This window comes from Cervus elaphus, chromosome 19, assembly GCF_910594005.1.
Source record: "Cervus elaphus chromosome 19, mCerEla1.1, whole genome shotgun sequence".
Lineage (NCBI taxonomy): Eukaryota > Metazoa > Chordata > Mammalia > Artiodactyla > Cervidae > Cervus > Cervus elaphus.
In genome coordinates, this window is record NC_057833.1 from 478,639 (window position 1) to 501,078 (window position 22,440).

Here is a 22,440-nt window from a genome sequence, read left to right on the forward strand (position 1 = left end):
GAATACTGACACCCATGTGGTGTCTTCCCAAAGGGCTTCCCCTTTGAACCACACTTTGAAATTCTTCAAAAATCTCAAATATCATCTTTTTTATCTTTAAAATGAGTTCCAAGGGCTTATAGAAACCTTAAATTTTCTTCTGGTTACTTACAAAATGACAACAAGACAAAGAATCTATAGTTGTGTCTTTATTAAGTTTTGAAATATGGAAAGGAATAAGTGCTGGTCATAGCCTCGTATGCTAAAAATAAACTGAGTAATCATCATCACTTTATACTACTTTTAAGGTTATAATGTAAACTTCCATTTAGAGACAAAAAGAAAAGAAGAAAATTAAAGACATTCCTTTTAAAAAAACTGAAGAGTTATCAAGCAATAAATTTCTTAATTTATATTTAATGATAAAGACATACAAATATTTCACAAATATGTATAACTTTTTTATACATAAATTATAAATGGAGTCCTGTATAATATATGTATCTGTCTGAGGGTTTTATAATCTCAATAATGTATGCTTTAAAATATCGTATTTTTAAAAAATCAGAATACAAATGATTAAACATCAAAGCGTTCCTTTTGAGAGAAAACTTCATTTCAAGAATCTCAACAAAACCAAGAGCATTATAAATATCCAATACTATGCATTTTCAATAATGCTTATTGAAAATGATACTCTTAAATTTTTATTGAGATGCTATTAATGTATAACATTGTATTTATTAGTTTTCTATATACATCATGATTATTCATGCATCTACATATAGTGTGGATTCTCTGGTAGCTCAGATGGTAAAGAGTTTGCCGGCACTGCAGGAGACCTGGGATCAATCCCTGGGGTCGGGCAGATCCCCTGAAAATGGAAATGGCAGTATTCTTGCCTGGAAAATCCCATGGATGGAGGAGCATGGCGGGCTACAGTCCATAGGTGGCAGAGTCGGACACGACTGAGCGACTTCCCTTTTACTTTCTACATAAAGTGTAATGATTACTACAGTAAGTTAACATGATCATTTAAGATACTCTCTTAGCAACTTTCAAATATATAATACGTTGTTGCTAACTATAGTCACCATCCTGTAAATCGTATCCCCAGGACTTCTTTTACTTAAAACTGGAAGTTTGCCCTGTTCACCACCTTTACTCATTTCACCAAACCCACTGCACCCACTCTGGCAACCACCAATCTGCTCTTGGTATCTATAAGCTCATTTACTTTTTTTAAATTCCACATATATTGAGATAAGATATTATTTGTCTTCTTTTTCTAACATTTCATTTAGCATAATGTTCTTAAGATTCATCATGTTATAGATAGCAGGATTTCCTTCTTTTTCTGACTGAATAACATGCCATTGTGTGTGTGTGTGACTGTACCACATTTTCTTTATCTGTCAGTGGACACGTGTGTTAGGGAAATAAAATAGAAGTAGTCTTGTTCAGGGTTCAGAGGCAAAAGAGCACCGCAGGCCTCTGACCTTGCTTCTGACCTTCCTGGATACTGTCTTGACTACTGCCCTGGGTGTCAGCCACACCTGCTGTGAGTTCCCAGAAGAGAAACACTGTAATAGATAGATAGTGAGGGGATCTTGGAATTTGTTAAATCCCTGGAGGAGGTCAGGCCAATCACTGCCTCAACTTAACAACATTCCAAGATTTGTAGAACAAAGCAAGCAGCGTTATAAAAATTAACATTATACCAGAGCAGCAGTTTTGCTCTTAGACTTACAATGATATCCATTTGTGGCCTGGGGATCATAGATGGGGGCCCAGAGACAGCAATCCAAAGTCTCATCCACAGAGCACCGCCTGGGACCTTTTCCCAACTGAAACTGCAGACTGCTGTCACACAGGACACCCAGCGGTGTTTGAGTCTGGATGTTGGCAAATTCAATTAGGTAATATAACCCAGCCAATGGGTTAATGTACAAAAACATACTTCTCATTCATGGTGGGACTTTTTCTTTACTACATCCCCTACTGCTTAGAAATGGTTTTCTGTACTGTTTAATCTCTTGTTCCTTTGATTATCTTGTTTATTTTAACCATTTGGAATTGTTATTTGATTTATAGAATTTAAAAGACTGTGTTATTTTGTCCTGTTCCTATGCTCTTCATTCTAAACAACCCTGAGGCCAACTGTTAGGAAAATAAAATAGAAGTAGTCTTGTTCAGACTTCAGAGGCAAAAGAGCACTGCAGGCCTCCGACCTTGCTTCTGACCTTCCTAGACTCTGTCCTGACTACTGCAGTGGGTGTCAGCCACACCTGCTGTGGTTTCTGGGAAGAAAACAGGATAGATAGATAGATAGGGAGGGGATCTTGGAATTTGGTATGTCCCTGGCGGAGGTCTGGTCAACCACTCCCCGGACTTAGCAACACTCCAAGACTTGCCCAAGGGTTGTGAGTGGGGCCGTATTGACAGCAGTCCAGAGTCTCAGCCTCAGAGGGGACATGCTGCCTGCGGCCTTTTCCCAGTGGGGTTCTGGGCCGCTCTCACACAGGACTTGCCACTGCTGTTTAAGTCTGGATGTTGGCAAATCCAGTTTGATGACATATGTACTACTGCTCTCCTCGGCTGTTTCTTTTTCTTTTTTGCCTTTTAATGTTATTATATTAAAAGTAGACTGTATAGTTCTCTAATAAATATTTGTATTGTTTATTTGTATATAGAGAAGGTGTAAGTCACTCAATCGTGTCCGCCTCTTTGCACCTGCATGGACAGGACAGTCCATGGGATTCTGCAGGCCAGCGTACTGGCGTGGGTAGCACTTCCCTTCCTAGGGGATCTTCCCAACCCAGGGATCAAACCCAGCTCCCCTGCAATGCAGGCAGATTCTTTACCAGCCGAGCCACCAGGGAAGTTGTGTATAATGAGTGGCTTACTTTTTTTTAACAAATCCTTTGAACCTGAGACAAAAGTGGAACTTTCAGCGAAACAACATAGTTACCAAGTCTTGGCTATGGTAAATGTGCTGCAGTGAACACGGGGATGGAGATATCTTTTTGTTTCCTTTGGTTAAATACCAAGGAAAGGAAAATGGAACTGATCATGTGGTAGTTGTATTTAGTTTTTTGAGAAATCTCCATAGTGTATCCTATAGCAGCTGCCCCGGTTTATATTCCCATCAACAGAATGTAAGTGTTCCCTTTCATAAAAAGATAGTGAAGTCGCTCAGTTGTATCCGACTCTTTGCAACCCCATGGCCTGTAGCCTACCAGGCTTCTCTGTCCATGGGATTCTCCAGGCAAGAATACTGGAGTGGGTTGCCATTTCCTTCTCCAGGGGATCTTCCCAACCCAGGGATTGAACCTGGGTTTCCCACATTGCAGGCAGACGCTTTACCCTGTGAGCCAGCAGGGGTTCAATATCCTCAAAAAACACTTATCTCCTCTCTTTTTGATAGCAACCATTCTAACAGGTTTGTGGTGGTGTCTCACTGAAGTTTTGATTTGCATTTCCTCCATAATTAGTACTATTAGGTGCTTTTTCATGTCACTATTAGTCATTTGTGTGTCTTCTTTGAAAGATATCTATCAGATCCTCATTTAAATAATTTTAAAACAATTTCCCTTTCTACTAAGTTGTATGAGATCTTTATATATTTCAGTTTTTAGCCTCTTATCAGAAATGATTTACAATTTTTTCCCATGCCATATGTTGCCTTTTCATTTTGTTCATTGTTTCCTGTGCTGTAAGTAATCTTTTTAATTTAGCCTTTTCTTGTTTATCTTAGTTTTTGTTACCTGTGCATTTGTAATACATTACCCAAGAAAACATTACTGTGAAGCATATTCCCTATGTTTTCTTCCAGGACTTTTATGTCTTACTTGTAAGACCTATTTTGAGTTGATTTTTGTGGATGGTACAAGACAGTGGTCCAATTTCATTCTTTTGCATGTGGCAATCTAGTTTTCCCAGCACCTGTATTGAAGAGACTGTCTTTCCCCATCGTATGCTGCTTCTTTATCATAAATTGAAGGAGCTCTCGTGTGCAGGGTGTTTCCGGGCTCTCTATCCTGTTCTCTTGGTCTGTGTGTCTGTTTTTATACTAACACAACACTGTTGACTATTATAGCTTTGTAATGTGGTTTGAAATCCAAAACCATATTACATATGGTATAGTACTTGCAGTCCATTCTTCCTTCTCAACATTCCTTTGATTTTTTTTTTTTTTTTGTCTTTTGTGGTTCTGTACAAATTTTAGGATTGTTTTTTCTCTTTTGATGAAAATTGCTATTGGAATATTGATTGGATTTTCATTGAATCTGTAGATTATTTTGGTTAGTAAGAGCATTTGAACAATATTAATTTCTTCAAATCTGTGAGAATATCTTTCCATTTATTTGTATATTCTGTTTCTTTCACCAATATTTTACAGTTTTCAGTGTACCGGTCTTTCACTTCCTTAGTTAAATTTATTCCTAGATATTTGATTCCTTTTGATACAATTGTAAATGGGATTGTTTTCTTAATTTATTTCTTAAGATATTTCATTATTTGATTTGTGTATAGAAATGCAACTGATTTTGTATATTGTTTACATACTGAATTTGTTTATTAGGTCCAGTGGTTTATTAGATCAGCCTTTCAGGTTTTCCATGATATCATGTCACCTGAAATAAGAGTTTTACTTCTTTGTGATTTGTATACATTTTATTTCCTTCTATCGCCTAATTGCTCTCTCTTGGACTTCAGTTGAATAGCAGTGGCTAGAGTGGGCATTATTTGATTTTTCTTGACCTTAGATGAAAAGTTTTTTAGATTTTCAGTGTTGAATGTTATGTTAACTGTGAGCTTGCTGTATGTAGTCTTTATTACGTTGAGGTACACTGCTTCTATAGCCAGTCTTCTCAGAGTTTTGTTTTTTTTTTTTTTATCATGAATGTATGTTAAATTTTGTCAAATGCTTTTTTTGACAAATGGGAATGATCTTCCTATTCAGAAGATCATGTGATTATAATCACTCATTTTATTAAGTAGTATATGACATGGCTTGATTTGTAAATGTTGAACATCCTTGTATATTGGAATGAATTCTACTAGAACACATGTTATTGTTGTTGTTGTCCAGTTGCTAAGTTGTGTCCAATTCTGTGACTCCGTGAATTCCAGCAAGCCAGGCTCCTCTGTCCTCCACTGTCTCCCAGAGTTTGCTTAAATTTATGTCCATTGAGTTGGTTTGATGCTATCTAACCATATCATCCTGTGCCACACCCTTCTCCTTTTGCCTTCCTCTTTCCCGGCACTGGGGTCTTTTCCAATGAGTTGGCTCTTAGCATCAGGTGACCAAAATATTGGAGCTTCAGCATCAATCCTTCCAGTGAAAATTCAGGGTGTTTTTCTTTTAGGATTGACTGGTTTGATCTCCTTGCAGCTCAATGGACTCTCAAGAGTCTTCTCCAGCACAACAATTCAAAAGCATCCATTCTTCAGAGCTCAGCCTTCTTTATGGTCCAACTCTCTTATCCATACATGACTACTGGGAAAACCATAGCTTTGATTATATGGACTGTTAGCAAAGTGGTGTCTCTGCTTTTTAATACACCTTCTAGGTTCACAGGTTTGATCCATGGGTCAGGAAGATACCCTGGAGTAGAAAATGGCAACCAACACCAGTATTCTTGCCTAGAAAAGTCCATGGACAGAGTAACCTAGCAGGCTAAAGTCCATGGGGTTGCAAAGAGTTTGACATGACTGGGTGACTAAGGGCTAGGTTTGTCATATATTTCCTTCCAAGGAGCAAGTCTTTTAATTTCATGGCTACAGTCACCATCCATAGTGATTTTGGAGCCCATGAAAATAAAATCTGTCACTGCTTCCACTTTTTCCCCTTCTGCTTGCCAAGAAGTAATGGGACCAGATGCCATGATCTTAACTTTTTTTTTTTTAATTGGAGGATAATTGCTTTACAATATTGTGTTGGTCTCTGCCATACATCAACATGAATCAGCCACAGGTATCCACATGTCTCCGCCATCTATGAGGTCGGACAGAGTAGGACATGACTGAAGCGACTTAGCAGCAGCAGCAGCCTCCCTCTTGAATCTCCTTCCCACCTCCCACCCTATCCCATCCCTCTAGGTTATCACAGAGCACCTGATTTGAGCTCCCTGCTTCATACAACAAGTTTCCACCGGCTGTTTTACATACGGTGATACACATGTTTACATGCTGCTCTCTCAATCTGTCTCACATTCGCCTTCCCCTACTGTGGCCATGAGTCTGTTCTCTATGTCTGAGTCTCCATAGCTGCCCTACAGATAGGTTCATCAATACTATCTTTCTAGATTCCATATAAATTAGTTAATATATGATACTTGTTTTTCTCTTTCTGACTTCTCTCAGTATAACAGGCTCTAGGTTCATCCACTCATTATGACTGACTCAAATATGTCCTCTGTTATGGCTGAGTAATATTTCACTCTATATATGTACCACAATTTTATCCATTCATCTGTCAATGGACATCTAGTTTGCTTCCATGTCCTAGCTATTGTTAATAGTTCTGCAACAAACATTGATGTATATGCATCTCTTTCAATTATGGTTTTCCCACGGTATATTCCCAGTAATGGGATTGTTATGTTGTAAGGTAGTTCTATTCCTAGTTATTTTAAGGAATATCCATACTATTCCCATAGTGGTTGTGTCCATTTACATCCCCACAAACAATCTAGGAGGGCCCTCTTTACCCCATGCCCTCTGCAGCATTTATTATTTGTAGATTTTTGTTTGATGACGATCATTCTGAACAGTATGAGATGAAACATTATCATAGTTTTAATTTGCATTTATCTAATAATTACTGATGTTGAGCATCTTTTCATGTGCTTTTTTGGCCCTCTGTATGTCTTCTTTGGGGAAATGTCTGTTTAACCTCCCATTTTTATTGGGTTGTTTTCTTGATATTGAGTTGCATGAGTTGTTTATATATTTGGAGATTAATCCTTTGTCAATTGCTTCATTTAAAATTATTTTCTCCCATTCTGAAGGTTGTCTTTTTGTTTTGGTTATGATTTCCTTTGCTGTGCAAAAGCTTTTAAGTTTATTTAGGTCCCATTTGTATATTTTTAATTTTTATTACTTTAGGAGGTGGATCAAAAAAGATCTTACTGTGATTTCTGTCAGAGTGTTCTGTCTATATTTTGCTCTAGGAGTTTTATAGTGTCCAGACTTACATTTAGATCTTTAATCTATCTTGAGTTTAATTTTGTGTATGGTATTATGGAGTGTTCTTCTCTCATTATTTTATATATAGCTGTCCAGTTTTCCCAGCACCACTTATTGAAGAGACGGTCTCTCCTGCGTCGTATACTCCTGCCTCCTTTCTCATAGACGAGGTGGATTAGGTGATCAAGGGCACGCGGTTCATCACTGGGCTTGTTGTGCTCCTCCTCTGACCAGCGTTGCTGTTTTGTGCCAGTACCATGCTGTGCTGGTTTCTATAGCGTTCTAGTACAGACCAAAGTTGGGAGCCCGAGTCCTCCAACTCTGTGTTTCTTCCTCAAGGCTGCTTTGGCTATTCTAGGTTTTTTTGTTTTCATACAAATTGTAATATTTTTCACTGGAATTTTTTTTAAGTGCTGTTGGTAACTTGACTTGGATTGCACTGAATCTATAGTCATTTTCACAACACTGAGTCTTCCAGTCTATGAACATGGTATATATTTCCATCTGTTTGTTTCATATTTAATTTCTTCATTAGTATCTTACAGTTTTCTGAAAAAGAGAGTGAAAGTGTTAGTTGCTCAGGGGTATCCAACTCTTTGTAACCCCATGGACTGTAGTCCATCAGACTCCTCTGTCCCTGGGATTCTCCAGGCAAGAATGTTGCAGTGGGTAATCGTTTCCTTCTCCAGATGGTTTTCTGAGTACAGGTGGTTTGCCTCATTGCCATCCTTGTTGTTCAGTCACTGATTCATGTCCAGCTCTTTCTGACCCTAGGGATTGCAGTATCCCAGAATTCCCTTTTCTTCAACATCTCCTGGAGCTTGTTCAAACTCATGTCTTTGAGGCAGTGATGCCATCCAATCCAACCATCTTGTTTTCTGTTGTCCCCTTCTCCTCCTGCCTTCGGTCTTTCCCAGCATCAGGGTCTTTTCCAATGAGTCAGTTCTTCTCATTGGGTGTCAAATTATTGGAGCTTCAGTTTAAGTATCAGTCCTTCCCAATGAATATTTAGGATTGATTTTGTTTAAGATTGACTGGTTTGATCTTGAAGTCCAAGGGGATCTCAAGAGTCTTCTCCAGCACTACAGTTTAAAATAGTTCTTTGGTGCTCGGCCTTCTTTATAGTCCAAATCTAACATCCATACATGACTATTGGAAAAACCATAACTATGACTATACAGGCTTTGTCAGCAAAGTAATGTCTCTGCTTTTTAATATGCTGTCTAGGTTTGCCATAGTTTTTCTTCCAAGGAGCTTTTCTTTTAATTTAATGGCTGCAGTCACCATCTGCAGTGATTTTGGAGCCAAAGAAAATAAAATCTATCACTGTTTCCATTGTTTCCCCATCTATTTTCCATAAAATGATGGGACTGGATGCCATGATTTTTGCTTTTTGAAGTTTGAGTTTATGCCAACTTTTTCACTCTCCTCTTGTAATTTCATCAAGAGGGCTCTTTAGTTCCTCTTCACTTTCTGTCATAAGGATGGTGTCATCTGCATATCTGAGTTTCTTGATATTTCTCCCTGCAGTCTTGATTCCAGCTTGTGCTTCATCTAGCCTGACATTTTGCATGCTGCACTCTGCATATAATTTAAATAAGCAGGGTAACAATATACAGCCTTGACGTACTCCTTTCTCAATTTTGAACCAGTCCATTGTTCAATGTCCACTTTTATCTGTTGCTTCTTGACCTGATACAATTTCTCAGGAGGCAGGCAAAGTGGTCTGGTATTCCCGTCTCTTGAAGAATTTTCCAAAGTTTGTTGTGATCCACACAGTCAAAGGCTTTGGTGTAGTCAATAAAGCAGAAATAGATGTTTTCTGGAATTCTCTTGCTTTTTCTATCTGTGATCCAATGGATGTTGACAATTTGATCTCTGGTTCTTCTGCCTCTTCTAAATCCAGCTTGAATATCTGGAAGTTCTTGGTTCACATACTGTTGAAGCCTGGCTTGGAGACTTTTGAGCATTACTTTGCTAGTATGTGAGATGAGTGCAATTGTACAGTAGTTTGAACATTCTTTGGCATTGCCCTTCTTAGGGATTGGAATGAAAACTGACCTTTCCAGTCCTGTGGCCACTGCTGAATTCTCCAAATTTGCTGGCATATTGAGTGAAGCACTTTCACAGCATCATCTTTTAGCATTTGAAATAGCTCAACTGGAATTCCATCACCTCCACTAGCTTTGTTTGTAATGATGCTTCCTAAGACCCACTTGACTACACATTCCAGGATGTCTGGCTCTAGGTGAGTGATCACCCCATCGTGGTTATCTGGGTCATGAAGATCTTTTTTGTATAGTTCTGTGTATTCTTGCCACCTCTTCTTAATATCTTCTGCTTCTGTTAGGTCCATACCATTTCTGTCTTTTATTATGCCCATCTTTGCATGAAATGTTCCCTTGGTATCTCTAATTTTCTTGAAGAGATATCTAGTCTTTCCCATTCTATTGTTTTCCTCTTTATTTGCATTATTCACTTAGAAAGACTTTCTTGTCTCTCCTTGCTCTTTTTTGGAACTCTGCATTCAGACAGGTTTATCTTTCCTTTTCTCCTCTGTCTTTCACTTCCCTTCTTTTCTTAGCTATTTGTATGGCCTCCTCAGACAACCATTTTGCCTTTTTGCATTTTTTTTCCCCTTGAGGATGGTTTTGATCACTGCCTTTGGTACAAAGTCATGAACCTCTGTCCATAGTTCTTTAGGTACTCTATCAGATCTACTCCCTTGAATCTCTTCGTCACTTTCACTGTATAATCATTAGGGATTTTATTTACATCAAACCTGAGGGTCTAGTGGTTTTCCCTACTTTCTTCAATTTAAGTCTGAATTTTGCAATAAAGAGTTCATGATCTGAGCCACAGTCAGTTACTGGTCTTGATTTTTCTGACTGTGTAGAGCTTCTCCATCTTTGGCTATAAAGAATATAATCAGTCTGATTTTGATATTGTGCATCTGGTGATGTCCGAGTGTAGAGTTGTCTATTGTGTTGTTGGAAGAGAGGGTTTGCTATGACCAGTGCATTCTCTTGGCAAAATTCTGTTACTTTGCCCTGCTTCATTTTGTTCTCCAAGACAACACTTGCCTGTTTTTCCAAGTATCTCTTGACTTCCTTCTTTTTCATTCCAGTCCCCTATGATGAAAAGGTCATCTTTTTTGGTGTTAGTTCTAGAAGATCTTGTAGGTCTTCATAGAACCATTCAACTTCAGCTTCTCAGCATTAGTAGTTGGAGCATAGAGTTGGATTAGTATGATATCGAACTGTTTGCCTTGGAAACGAACAGAGATCTTTCTCTTGTTTTTGAGAATGCAGCCAAGTACTGCATTTCAGAGTCTTTTGTTGACTATATGGGCTACTCCATTTCTTCTAAGGGATTCTTGCCCACAGTCGTAGATATAATGGTTATCTGAATTTAATTCATCCATTCCCATCCATTTTAGCTCACTGATTCTGAAATATTGATGATCACTCTTGCCATCTCCTGTTTGACCACTTCCAATTTACCTTGATTCATGGACCATTAAGGTTCCTATGCAATATTGTTTCATTCCAGGTTCCTATGCAATATTATTCTTACAGCATTGGACTTTATTTTTACCACCAGACACATCCACAATTGGGCATTGTTTCCACTTTTGCTCAGTCTCTTCATTCTTTCTGGAGCTATTTCTCCACTCTTTTCCAGTAGCATATTCGGCACATACTAACCTGAGGAGTTCCTCTTTCAGCGTCATATCTTTTTGTCTTTTCATACTGTTCATGAAGTTCTCTAGGCAAGAATGCTGCAGTGGTTTGCCACTCCCTGTTCCAGTGGACCATGTTTTGTCAGAACTCTCCACCATGACACGTCCCTCTTGGGTTGCCCTATATGGCAAGGCTCGTAGTTTCATTGAGTTAAACAAGGCTGTGATCCATGCCCAGTTTGGTTAGTTTCCTGTGTTTGTGATTTTTATTCTGGCTGGCCTCTGATGGTTAAGGAGAAAGGCTTATGGAAGCTTCCTGAGGGGAGGCACAAGCTGTGAGGCTAACTGGGTCTTGCTCTGATGGGCAGGGCCATAGCCAGTGAAATTTTAATCCAGTTTCTGCTGATGTGTGGGGCTGTGTTCCCTCCTTGTAGTTTGGTCTGAGTCCAGACTATGGTAGGCATAATGGTGGCTATGTCCACTTACTGCAAAACGACTTATGCCAGCTATGGCTCCCAGGACTGTTTTATTCAGCGCCCCTGGCCCTGCAGCAACCCAGTGTCAACCCAGGCCTCCGCTGGAGGCTCCTGGACACTCACCGGCAAGTCTAGCTCAGATTCTCATGGGGTCACTGCTCCTTCCTCCTGGGTCCTGATGCCACAAGCTTTTGTTTGTGCCCTCCAAGGGTCTGTTTCCCCAGTCCTATGGAAATTCTATAATCAAACCCCTCTAGCCTTCAAAGTCAAATTGCCTGAGGGTTGTGTCAGTCCCTTTGCCAGATCCCCAGGTTGGGAAATCTATTGTAGGCCCTAGAAGTTTTGCAACAGAACAGTGCAAGAAGTTCTTCCGTGTAATTGTCCTGCAGTTTGTGGGTTGTTTGCTCAGAGGCTTTGTGGTGGGGCCAATGGTGACCTCCTCCCAGAGGACTTGTGCCCCATGCTGTGCCTCCCAGGTCTGCTGCAGCCGGGGTCACTGTCCCTGCTGCAGGCCGCTGCTGACCTATGATCCACAGGAGACATGCAAGCACTCAAAGGCACGTTGGGCTCAGTCTCCTATGGGGTCCCTGGGTCCTGGTGTGCACAGGGTTTTCTTGTGTGTCCTCCTAACATCGTTGCCTCCTTAGGTTTATTTCCAGGTATTTTAATATTTGTGATGTGATGATAAATGGGGTGGTTTCCTTAATTTCTCTTTCTGATCTTTCATTGATACTGTATAGGAATGAAAGAGATTTCTGTCTTAATTTTTTATGCTGGAACTTTACTAAATTCATTGATGAGCTCCAGTAGTTTCTGGTAGCATCATTAATATTTTCTATGTATCATGTCATGTTCTCTGCAAATAGTAAAAATTTTATTACTTCCCCCCCACCCAATTTGGATTTTTAAATTTCTTTTTCTTCTGTGATTCCTGTGACCAGACCTTCCAAATCTATTTTGAATTAAATTGGTGAGAGTGGACATTCTTGTCTTGTTCTTGATTTTAGAGGAAATGCTTTTAGTTTTTCGCTGTTGAGAATGATGATTGCTGTGGGTTTGTCATAAATTGCCTTTATTATTTTGCGATAAGTTCCCTTTATGCCCACTTTCTGGAGGGTTTCTATCATAGATTGGTGTTGATTTTTGTCAAGAGCTTTTTTGCAACTATTCAGATTATCAGATAGGCTTTTATTCTTCTATTTGTTAATATGGTGTAATATATTGATTGATTTGCTTATATAGAAGAATCCTTCCATCTGTGGAATAAATCTACTTGACCATAGTGCATGCTCCTTTTAATATGTTGTTGGATTCTGTTTGCTAGAATTTCGTCGAGGATTTTTGCATCTGTGTTCATCAGTGATATTGTCCTGTAATTTTCTTTTATGTGGCATTTTTGCCTGGTTTTGGTATCAGGGTGACAGTGGCTTTGTAAAATGAGTTTAGGCATTTTCCTTCTTCTGAAAACTTCTGGAAGAGTTTGAGCAGAATAGGTGTTTGCTCTTCTCTAAACTTTTGGTAGAATTCACCTGTGAAGCCATCTGAACCTGGACTTTTCTTTGTCGGAAGATTTTAAATCACAGTTTCAGTTTTATTACTTGTGATTGATCTGTTTATTTTCTATTTCTTCTTCAGACTTGGAAGGTAGTACCTTTCTAAGCATTTGTCCATTTCTTCTAAGTTGCTCATTTTATTGGCATATAGTTGCTTAGTAATCTCTTATGATCTTTTGTCTTTCTGTGGAGGACTCAAGTCAGTGTAACAAAATCCAATGTCTGTTGTTGCTGAGTTGCTCAGTCATGTCTTGACTCTTTGCAACCCCATGAACTGCAGCATGCCAGGCTTCCCTGTCCTTCACCATCTCTTAGGGTTTGCTCAAACTCATGTCGATTGAGTCAGTGATGCCATCCAACCATCTCATCTTCTGTTGTCCCCTTCTCCTCCTGCCTTCAATCTTTCCCAGTATCAGGGTCTTTTTCAATGAGTCAGTTATTCATATCAGGTGTCCAAAGTATAGGAGTTTCAGCTTCAGCATCAGGCCTTCCAATGAATATTCAGGATTGATTTCCTTTAGGATTGACTGATTTGATCTCCTTGCAGTCCAAGGAAGTCTCAAGAGTCTTCTTCAACACCAAGTTTGAAAGCATCAGTTCTTCCGCATACAGCTTTCTTTATGCTCCAACTCTCACATCCATACATGACTACTAGAAAAACTATAGCTTTGACTATACAGACCTTTGTTGGCCAGATAATATCTGTTGTAACTTCTCCTTTTTCATTTCTAGTTTTATTGATTTGAGTCCTCTTCCGTTTTCCTTGATGAGTCTGGCTAAAGGTTTATCAATCTTCTTTACCTTCTGAAAGAACCAGCTTTAAGTTTTATTTATCTTTTCTATCATTTTCATCTCTTTTTCAGAAATTTTTGCTCTAATCTTTATGATTTATTTCCTTCTTCCAACTTTGGGTTTTGTTTGTTCTTTCTCTAGTTGCTTTAGGTATAAGGATTGTTTGCTTATTTGAGATTTTTTTGTTTCTTGAGGTAGGACTTTATTGCTATAAACTTCCCTCTTAGAACTGCTTTTGCTGCATCCCATCGGTTTTGGGTTATCTTGATTTTGTTATTAGTTTCTAGGTATTTTTTGATTTCCTCTTTTGATTTCTTTAATGATCCATTAGCTATTTAGTAACATATTATTTGGCCTTCATGTGTTTGTGTTTTTTACAGTTTTCCCTGTAATTTACTTACAGTCTCAGAATATTGTGTTCAAAAAAGATGCTTGGTATGATTTTAATTTTCTTAAATTCATTGAGGCTTGAATTGTGACCAAAAATGTGGTCTGTTTTGGAGGATGTTCTGTGAACACTTGAGAAGAAAGTATATTCTGCTGCTTTTGGACGGAATATCCTATGAAAGTATCAAGTAAGTTTATCTGATCTAATGTGTCATTCAAGGCTTGTGTTTTCTTACTAATTTTCTGTCTGGGTGATCTGGCCATTGGTGTAAGTGAAGTGTTAAAGTCCCCTAATATTACTGTGTTACTATTGATTTCCCTTTTTATGGATGTTAGCATTTTCCTTATATTGATGTTCTCCTATTTTGGGTGCATAAGTATATTTATAAAAAATGTATTTTTATATATTTTTCTTGGATTGATCCCTTGATTATTATATAGTGTCCTTCCTTGTTTATTGTAGCAGTCTTTATTTTAACGTCTATTTTGTCTCATATAATATTGCCACTCCAGCTTTCTTTTGATTTCCATTTGCATGAAATATCTTTTTCCATCTTTCAGTGTGTATGTGTCTCTGGGTCTCTTGTAAACAGCTTATACTTAGGTCTTATTTTTGTATTCATTCAGTCAGTGTCTTTGGTTGGAGCATTTAATCCATTTATATTTAAATTAATTACAGATATGTATGTTCCTCTTGTTATTTTCTTAATTGTTTTCAGTGTTTTTGTAGCCTTTGTTTCTTCTCTTTTTCTTTTCTTTTTTTTCCTCTTTTCCTGTGTTTCTTGCCTAGAAAATTCCTTTAACATTTTTTGTATAGCTAGTTTGGTGTTGCTGAATTCTCTTGGTTTATGTCTATCAAGCTTTTGATTTCTCTGCTAAATATGAATGAAAGCCTGGCTGGGTAGGGTAATCTTGTTTATATGTTTTTCCTTTTCATAATTTTAAATATATTCTGCTGCTCCTTTCTGGCCTGCAAAATTTCTGCTGAAAAATCAGGTGATAATTTTATGGGGAGTCCCTTTTATATTATTTGTTGCTTTTCCCTTGTTGCTTTGGACATTTTTTGTTTGCATTTACTTTTAGTTCATTCAGTTAACGTGTCTCAGTTTGTTGTTCCTTGAGTTTATCCTATGTGGTACACCGGGCCACCCAGCACTTGGTGACTATTTTCTTTCCCATGTTAGGAAAGTTTTCAACTATTATCTCTTCAGATATTTTCTTAGGCTTTCTTTTTCTTCTTCTGAGACTACTATAATTTGAATGGTTGTATGTTTAATGTTGTCCCAAAGGTCTCTGAGACTGTTCTTATATTTTTTTCATTGTTTTTTCTCTATTCTGTTCCACAGCAGAGATTTCCACTATTTGGTTCTCCAGGTCACTAATCTATTCTGCCTCAGTTATTTTGCTATTGATTCCTTCCTGTGTAATTTTCATTTCAGTCATTGTTTTGTTCATCTGTGTTTGTTCTTTAGTTCTTCTAGGTCTCTATTCAACCTTTCTTGTATCTTCTTGATCCATGCCTCTGTTCTTTTTCTGACATCTTAGATTATCTTTACCATCATTAATCTGAATTCTTTTTCAAATAGATTGCTTATCTCCTCTTCACTTAGTTATTCATGTAGATCTTTATATTGCTTTTTTTGGTAACATATTTCTTTGTTGTCTGATTTTGCCAAACTTACTGTGTTTGTGGTTTCCTAGTGGAGGGAGTTAGCTGCACCCTCCTGGGACAATGTGGTGGGTCCTAGCATCCACTGGCATATTTCCTAGTACTTAGATCTATCTGCCTGCTCTTGGGAGAACAGTGTGTATTCTGGCGCCAACTGATGGACTTCCTAATAGCAGAAGCTATCAATATTCTCTCAGAACAGCAAGCCTGGTCCTGTGACCTAATAGGGGATTTTCTAGTAACGAGAGGTTTCCTCACACTCCTGGGATGACTCGCAGTTCCTGGAACCCACTTGAAGCATTTCATAGCAGCAAAAGGCATCCATGGACTCCTGGGATTCTGTGGGTAGGTCCTGGGACAGTGTGGGCAGGTCCTGGAACCTGCTGGCAGAATTCTTAGTGGCTGGACCTGTCCATGTCCTTCCAGGATAGTTGGGGCAGGTTCTGGGTCCCACTGGGGGAGTTTCTGGTGACTGGAGCTGTCTTCACCCTGTGGGTCAGCAGAGGTGGGACCTTGCATCTGTCAGCAGGTCTGCAAGAGGTGTTCAGTGCTGGCCTCTGGAGCCCAGGATGTCAGCAGTGACTTGCGTCCACTCCTTGAGCTCCTGTGGGCAGTGTCCTCTTGCCTGAGAGTGCTCGTAAGGATAGAAGTTCTTATGGTGGTCCTACCCCTTTCCCCTTGCCTTCTCATGGGCCCAGGCTTCTTCCTAGTACGCCCTTGGTTGCCATGGCCTGACCTCTTCAGGCTGTTTCTGCACCTAACCCTGCTCCTCTCCCTGGGACTGAGATTTGAAGTCTGAATGGCTGACCCCTACCCCACCAACAGAGGAATATCTCAGATTGGGGAGTGCAAAGTGATGAAGCTGACCCACTGTGCAGGTTACAGTCCATTTTGCCTTCCACAAATTGGTTGCTGCTCTCCTCTCTCAGACTATGAAACTCTCCCTCTCTCCAATCTAATCGCTCTGCTGGGAGGAGTCTTCCAAGGTACGGGAACCTTTCCTCCTTTACAGGGCACAGGCCCTGTCCTCATTCCTTATTTTTCTTCTTCTCTCTGCCCTACCTGTTTACATGGGGGTTTTCTTGTCTTTGGGGCATCATAGGTCTTCTGTCAGCACTCAGGAGTTGTTCTGTATGAATTGTTCCACTTGTGGATGTATTTTCAATGTTTCAGTGAAGGGAGGTGATCTCTGCTTTTTACTCCTCCACCATCTTGATTCTGACACTCCCCAGATTCCAATATTGTTGTGTTGGTGTATTTGTGAGAGGGGGTGAGGTCTAGATCCTTCTACTCTGCCATCTTGCCTCCTCCCTAGAGACTGTCCTCTAAGAAAAAAAAAAAAAAATCTAGCCTCAACTCTCCTCATTAAACAAAAGTAAGATATGTAATACAAGTCTAAAAATGGGCAGTGAAATAAGTATAGTTTTCAATTCACATTGAATATGGAAGAAAAAATATGTATAAAATTTTGAAATGAATTCAAACATATTTTTAAAAGTTATCTTTTTAAAAATTAATGTGTTTGGGGGAATGTCAGCTGATTTCTAAAGGAAGTAATGCCAACATTGTACTGAATAAAAGTCATTCAGTATTGCTAGTTTATATAAGAATGGGTGCAGAGTAATTTTCCTTTATTTTGTTCTGTGGTGGCAGGCATCAACCTTTGACTATGCCTAAACATGCTAAAATCTAACATCATCACATTGTGTTACTGTGGTAATGTTTGCTTCTTCCTTGCTGGAATAGTCTGTGAACTTCTGAGAGAGAGGACCACATCATTACCAGTAGAACCACAGGCCAGTATCTGCTGAGAAGCCTCATCCATAAAGCTGGAAGTGGACTTGGCCAGCATCTAGGCAAGCCCGAGGAACAGAGTATGGGTTGAGACGTGTGGGTGAGCTTGTGAGTCTAGATGCCAGCCTGCAGGGCTTCTCCTGATAGAGAGACTCTGGCCTGGGTTCATCCTGGGTAGAGTGACTCCCTCCCTCTGCACCATAGTGCCAAAAGTCAGGTTTATCATTCCCAAGCAGCATATTAGAGGCCCTTTCTCTTAATAAACTAAATTGCTACAGAGAAAATAAGTATACACAATGACATGTGGGGGACACACTCACACCTTAAACCACAAGCAGACTGATGACATCTTTCTGAGAAGCATACATATGAATTCACCGTTAATGTCCGGTGTTAATCACTGTTAAAGCCATGCAGTCCTGGACTTGGTTTACTGAGAGGTTTTCAAACACAGACTCCATGTCCTTGTTAGTGACCGGTCTTCGTAAATGTGCTACTTCTTTGTGTTCAGTCTTGGCTTGTCAGATGTTTCTTGGAATTTATCTATTTAGGTAGTCCAGTTTGTTGGGATGTACTTGTTCATGGTTGTCTCTTATAATGCTTTTTTATTTCTTTGGTGTCAGTTGTAACATCTTTTCTCTCAGTTTTCATTTGAGTCACTTTTTTTTTTTTTTTTTTTTGGTATATCAAACTAAATGTTTGCCTATTTTGTGTTTTCAACAAACATTCTCTTAGTTCTATTGTTCTTTCTTATTTTTTTTCCCTCTACTAGTTTTTGGCTTAGTTTGTTCTTTTTCTGATTCTTTGATATATAAAGTCAGGTGTTTATTTGTGATCTTTCTTATCTTTTAACGTTGCATTTATTGACATGAACTGCCCTCTTACTACTGTTTTTCCTGAATCCCATCATTTTGGTATGCTGCATTTCCACTTTCATTTGTCTCAGGATATTTTTGTGAGTTATATTCTGTTTATTCTCTGATCCTTTGGTTGTTCAATTTTCCACACATTTGTGAAATTTCTAGTTTTCTTCTTGTACTTGGTTCCTGCTTTCAGACTATTTTTGAAAAAAAAAATGCTTCATATGATTTCAGTTTTCTTAGATGTATTAAGGCTTGTTTTGTGACTTAATATATGATGTATCCTGAAAATGTTCCTTTTGCACTTAAGAAAAATATGTATTCTGCTTCTTTTGGATGGAATGTTCTGTAAATGTCTTTTAAGTCCACCTGGTTAAAAGGTATTGTGTAAGTCCAAAATTTCCTTATTGATTTTTGTCTGGATGACGTATCTGTTGATTAAAGTGAGGTATTAAAGTCCCCTAGTACCATTTTATGTTTGTCTATTTTTCTCTTCAGGTTTGTTAATATTTGCTTTTATATATACAGATACTTAAAATAGTACACCAATATTTACAAATTTATATCCTCTTGGTGGATTGTAACTATTTAGTGATCTTTTTTGCCTCTTATTTTGGTCCTTGACTGAAAGCTATTTTGTCTGATATGAAAGTGAAAGTGTTAGTCTCCCAGTTGTGTCTAACGCTGCAGTCCCATGGACTGTAACCCACCAGGCTCCTCTGTCGGTAGACTTCTTCAGGCAAGAATACTGGAGTGGATTGCCATTTCCTTCTCCAGGGGATCTTCCCAACACAGGCAGATTTTTTTACTCTTTTAGCCACCAGGGAAACCCTCATATTTTCTCTGATATTAGTATAGCTACTCCAACTTTCTTTGGTTAAAATTTTCTTGGGATACTTTTTCCCTCCCTTGACTTTCACTTGTGTGTATTCTAAAGCTGAAGTGAGTTTCTTGTAACAACATGTAAGTAGGGTTCTATTGGCCTCCCTGGTCTCTGGAGGTAGTGGTAAGTACCTTTATGTATGTTAAATTAGAACCTGCACCCAAAAGTAAAATTTTTAAAAAGTGTTTGTTTTATTTAAGCAAAAAGAATACTTTCACAGAAAAATGGGCTTGTGTCAGTCTCATGCCTATGTGTTGGGCCTTAAGGGATTAGATATGGTGAGTCAAATGAGCCCCTACAAACTGTCTCTGAGCTGTTTGTAGCCTTTTGGATCCCATGGATGTAAGTCCCATAGTGGTTTTCCAAGTTATAGGTTTTGGTGGACCCATCTGTCTGACAGGAATCTTAAAAACTGAGCCACCAGCCGTTAGGTCAAACTCTTCATCCCTCGGGGAGAAGCTGAGAGGTGTGAGCTCCCTCTTGGTCTGTGTTCTTATGCTAGGAGAGGGGTTTGTGGCATGGCTGTGTCATAACTCTCCTAACCATTTCAGTATTTTTTAAAATTTATTGTTTTTAATTGGAAGATAATTACTTTACAATATTGTAATGCCTTCTGCCATACATGAGCATGAATCAGCCATAGGTGTACATATGTCCCCTCCCTCTTAAACCTCCCTCCCACCTCCCTTCCCTACCCACCCATCTAGGAAATCACAGAGCAATGGCTCTAGGTTTCCTGCATCACACAGCAAATTCTCACCATATATGCCATATTTTATATATGGTAATGAACATGTTTAATGCTACCCTCTCGTCATCCACCCCTTCCTCCCACACTGTGACCATGTCTGTTCTTTATATCTGCGTCTCCTTGGGTGAGCCTAGAGCCTGTTACACAGGGTGAGGTAAGTCGGTATTTTATTTTATCTTGCTTATTTTTCATTTGCCCAATGTGTCGTCATTCAGCTAGTTTCTGGATTTCCTTCAGAAGGAAGTTTCCTGTGGGTAGCTGCAGATACCCACATAGAGGAGATGACTCTAGGAGGCTGCTCTGACGCGACCTTTACCTGTCCCGCTGCAGGTGGTTTAAACATGCTGCTGCTGCTGCCGCACTTCAGCTGTGTCCAACTCCGCGCGACCCCGTCAGTAGGCGATACCAAATCCTTACTCTGCTATTAAAATTTGGTTTCTAAATCTACTACTGGAAAGGGACTGCCCCCCAGTAAAGATGGATTTATAGATGTATTCTATAACTGACTCCTTACATCTGGAAGGAGGACACTGGCTCATCGTCTACAGAGGTTCTCTCTCTTCTGGCAGCAGTTGGGCAGTATCTCACTAGATCCTGAATTTATTCTTGCACATGGAGAGCACTAGAAGCCTGTAGAATCAAAGGGGTCATTTAGCACAAGCAGGAGTACTCTTCTGGGAAGCCAGGCTACTGGGCCGCTGGTCAGCACGCTCCAGCACTGCAGTGTCCCCTCATCCGAGCTGGTAGTTCACAGTCCATGGAGCAGAGCCCATGGGACACAGGTCTTCTAGGGTTCATCTGAACTCCCAAGAGAGAGTGAACAGGAATACAATTTTCTAAAATATCCACATCCAAATTCAAAAAGTTCCATCTATTTGGAAATGGAGTAAGGTAACTGAGTATGTCTTCCCTGGTGGCTGTGTGGTGAAGAATCTGCCCACAATGCCGGAGACATAGGGTCGATCCCTGGGTCAGGAAGATCCCCTGGAGGAGGAAATGGCAACCCACTCCAGCATTCTTGCCTGGTAAGCCCCATGGACAGAGGAGCCTGGAGGGCTGCAGTCCATGGGGTTGCAAAAGAGTCAGACACGACTTAGTGACTAAACAACAGCTGTTAGTACGTGATAATAAGTTAACATGAACTACTGCCAGTAGCTCTGTGCCAACGTCAAGGTTGTCATAAACTGGGGAGAAAATAGGTGAAGTTATAGAAGTCAGGTGAAGTCGTGTCTGACTCTTTGTGACCCCATAGACTGTAGCCCACCAGGCCCCTCTGTCCATGGGGATTCTCCAGGTGAGAACACTAGAGTGGGTTTCCATGCCCTCCTCCGGGGGCTCTTTCCAACCTAAGGATAGAAGCCAGGGCTCCTGCATTGCAAGTGGATTCTTTACTGGCTGAGCCAACCAGGAAGCACAGATAAAGTGACAGATTCCCTGAAATGATGTTTAGAGAGGGGAGGGAGCAAAAGTATATTTTGGTTGTTTTCCTTCTAAGTTAGAGTCTTTATCATGACAGATGTCCAGATGAATAGTATTTTGCCAGTTGACTCCCACTAATTTCAAGAGATGAGTTGCTGTATCCAATTCATTGCAACAAAGAGAGACTTTTGTAAATAACCAGTTTAATGGTCCAACATCACTAAAAGTGTTGTATTTGTGGTTGATGACATGCCTTAATCTGCATAAATATCTCCTCTTTCTAGAAATATAATCAATACAAGGAATACATACCTTCTGTAAGTTCAATTTGCTGATGAATCAGGATTTGATTTACCTATTATAGTAAACAAAAATTTAAACTGTAAGCATATGTCAGATGATTTTTAAGCCAACCAAATTATGTTTTTATATTTTTAAAAATGCATATAATTATCAATATTTGTCAATACTGTCAATATTTAATGATAGTTTACATACTTGTTAGTGTAAAACTAAAATGTAATATAAATTATACACATATATATTTATAAGTGACAAGATACCTATTGAATGTGTTCAGTACTAATGTGGGCAGATTCAAGTGAAATAAAATGACTTAAACTAAAAAAAGGGGGCTTCCCTCATAGCTTAGTTGGTAAAGAATCTGCCTGCAATGCAGGAGATCTAGGTTCGATTCCTGGGTTGGGAAGATACCCTGGAGAAGGAAATGGCAATCCACTTCAGTATTCTTGCTTGGAAAATTCCATGGACAGAGGAGCCTGGCTGGCTACAGTCCATGGGGTCACAAGAGTTGAACAGAACTTATTTACTAAACCACCACACTAAAAAAAAAAAAAAAAAAAAAAAACCCTTAAAAATGAGAACACTGATCTTTCTAGAAGAGCTTTAGGAAATATTAAGACCATTTTATCCATATAAAGAGATTTTCTTTACTATAAATCTCAATTTTCTTTTTTAGTGTAAATGAGATCATCATTTCT

At 39.2% G+C, this 22,440-nt stretch overlaps 1 protein-coding gene across 1 annotated transcript in view; it reads right to left on the reverse strand.

The window, feature by feature from the left end:
• Positions 1-22,440, reverse strand: part of LOC122675847 (phospholipid scramblase 2-like) — a 43,512-nt gene that overhangs the window by 19,027 nt on the left and 2,045 nt on the right. The window contains exon 4 of the mRNA XM_043874989.1: positions 21,752-21,794. Within this exon, the coding sequence (XP_043730924.1) occupies positions 21,752-21,794 (43 nt within the window). The remainder of the gene's footprint in view (positions 1-21,751; positions 21,795-22,440) is intronic.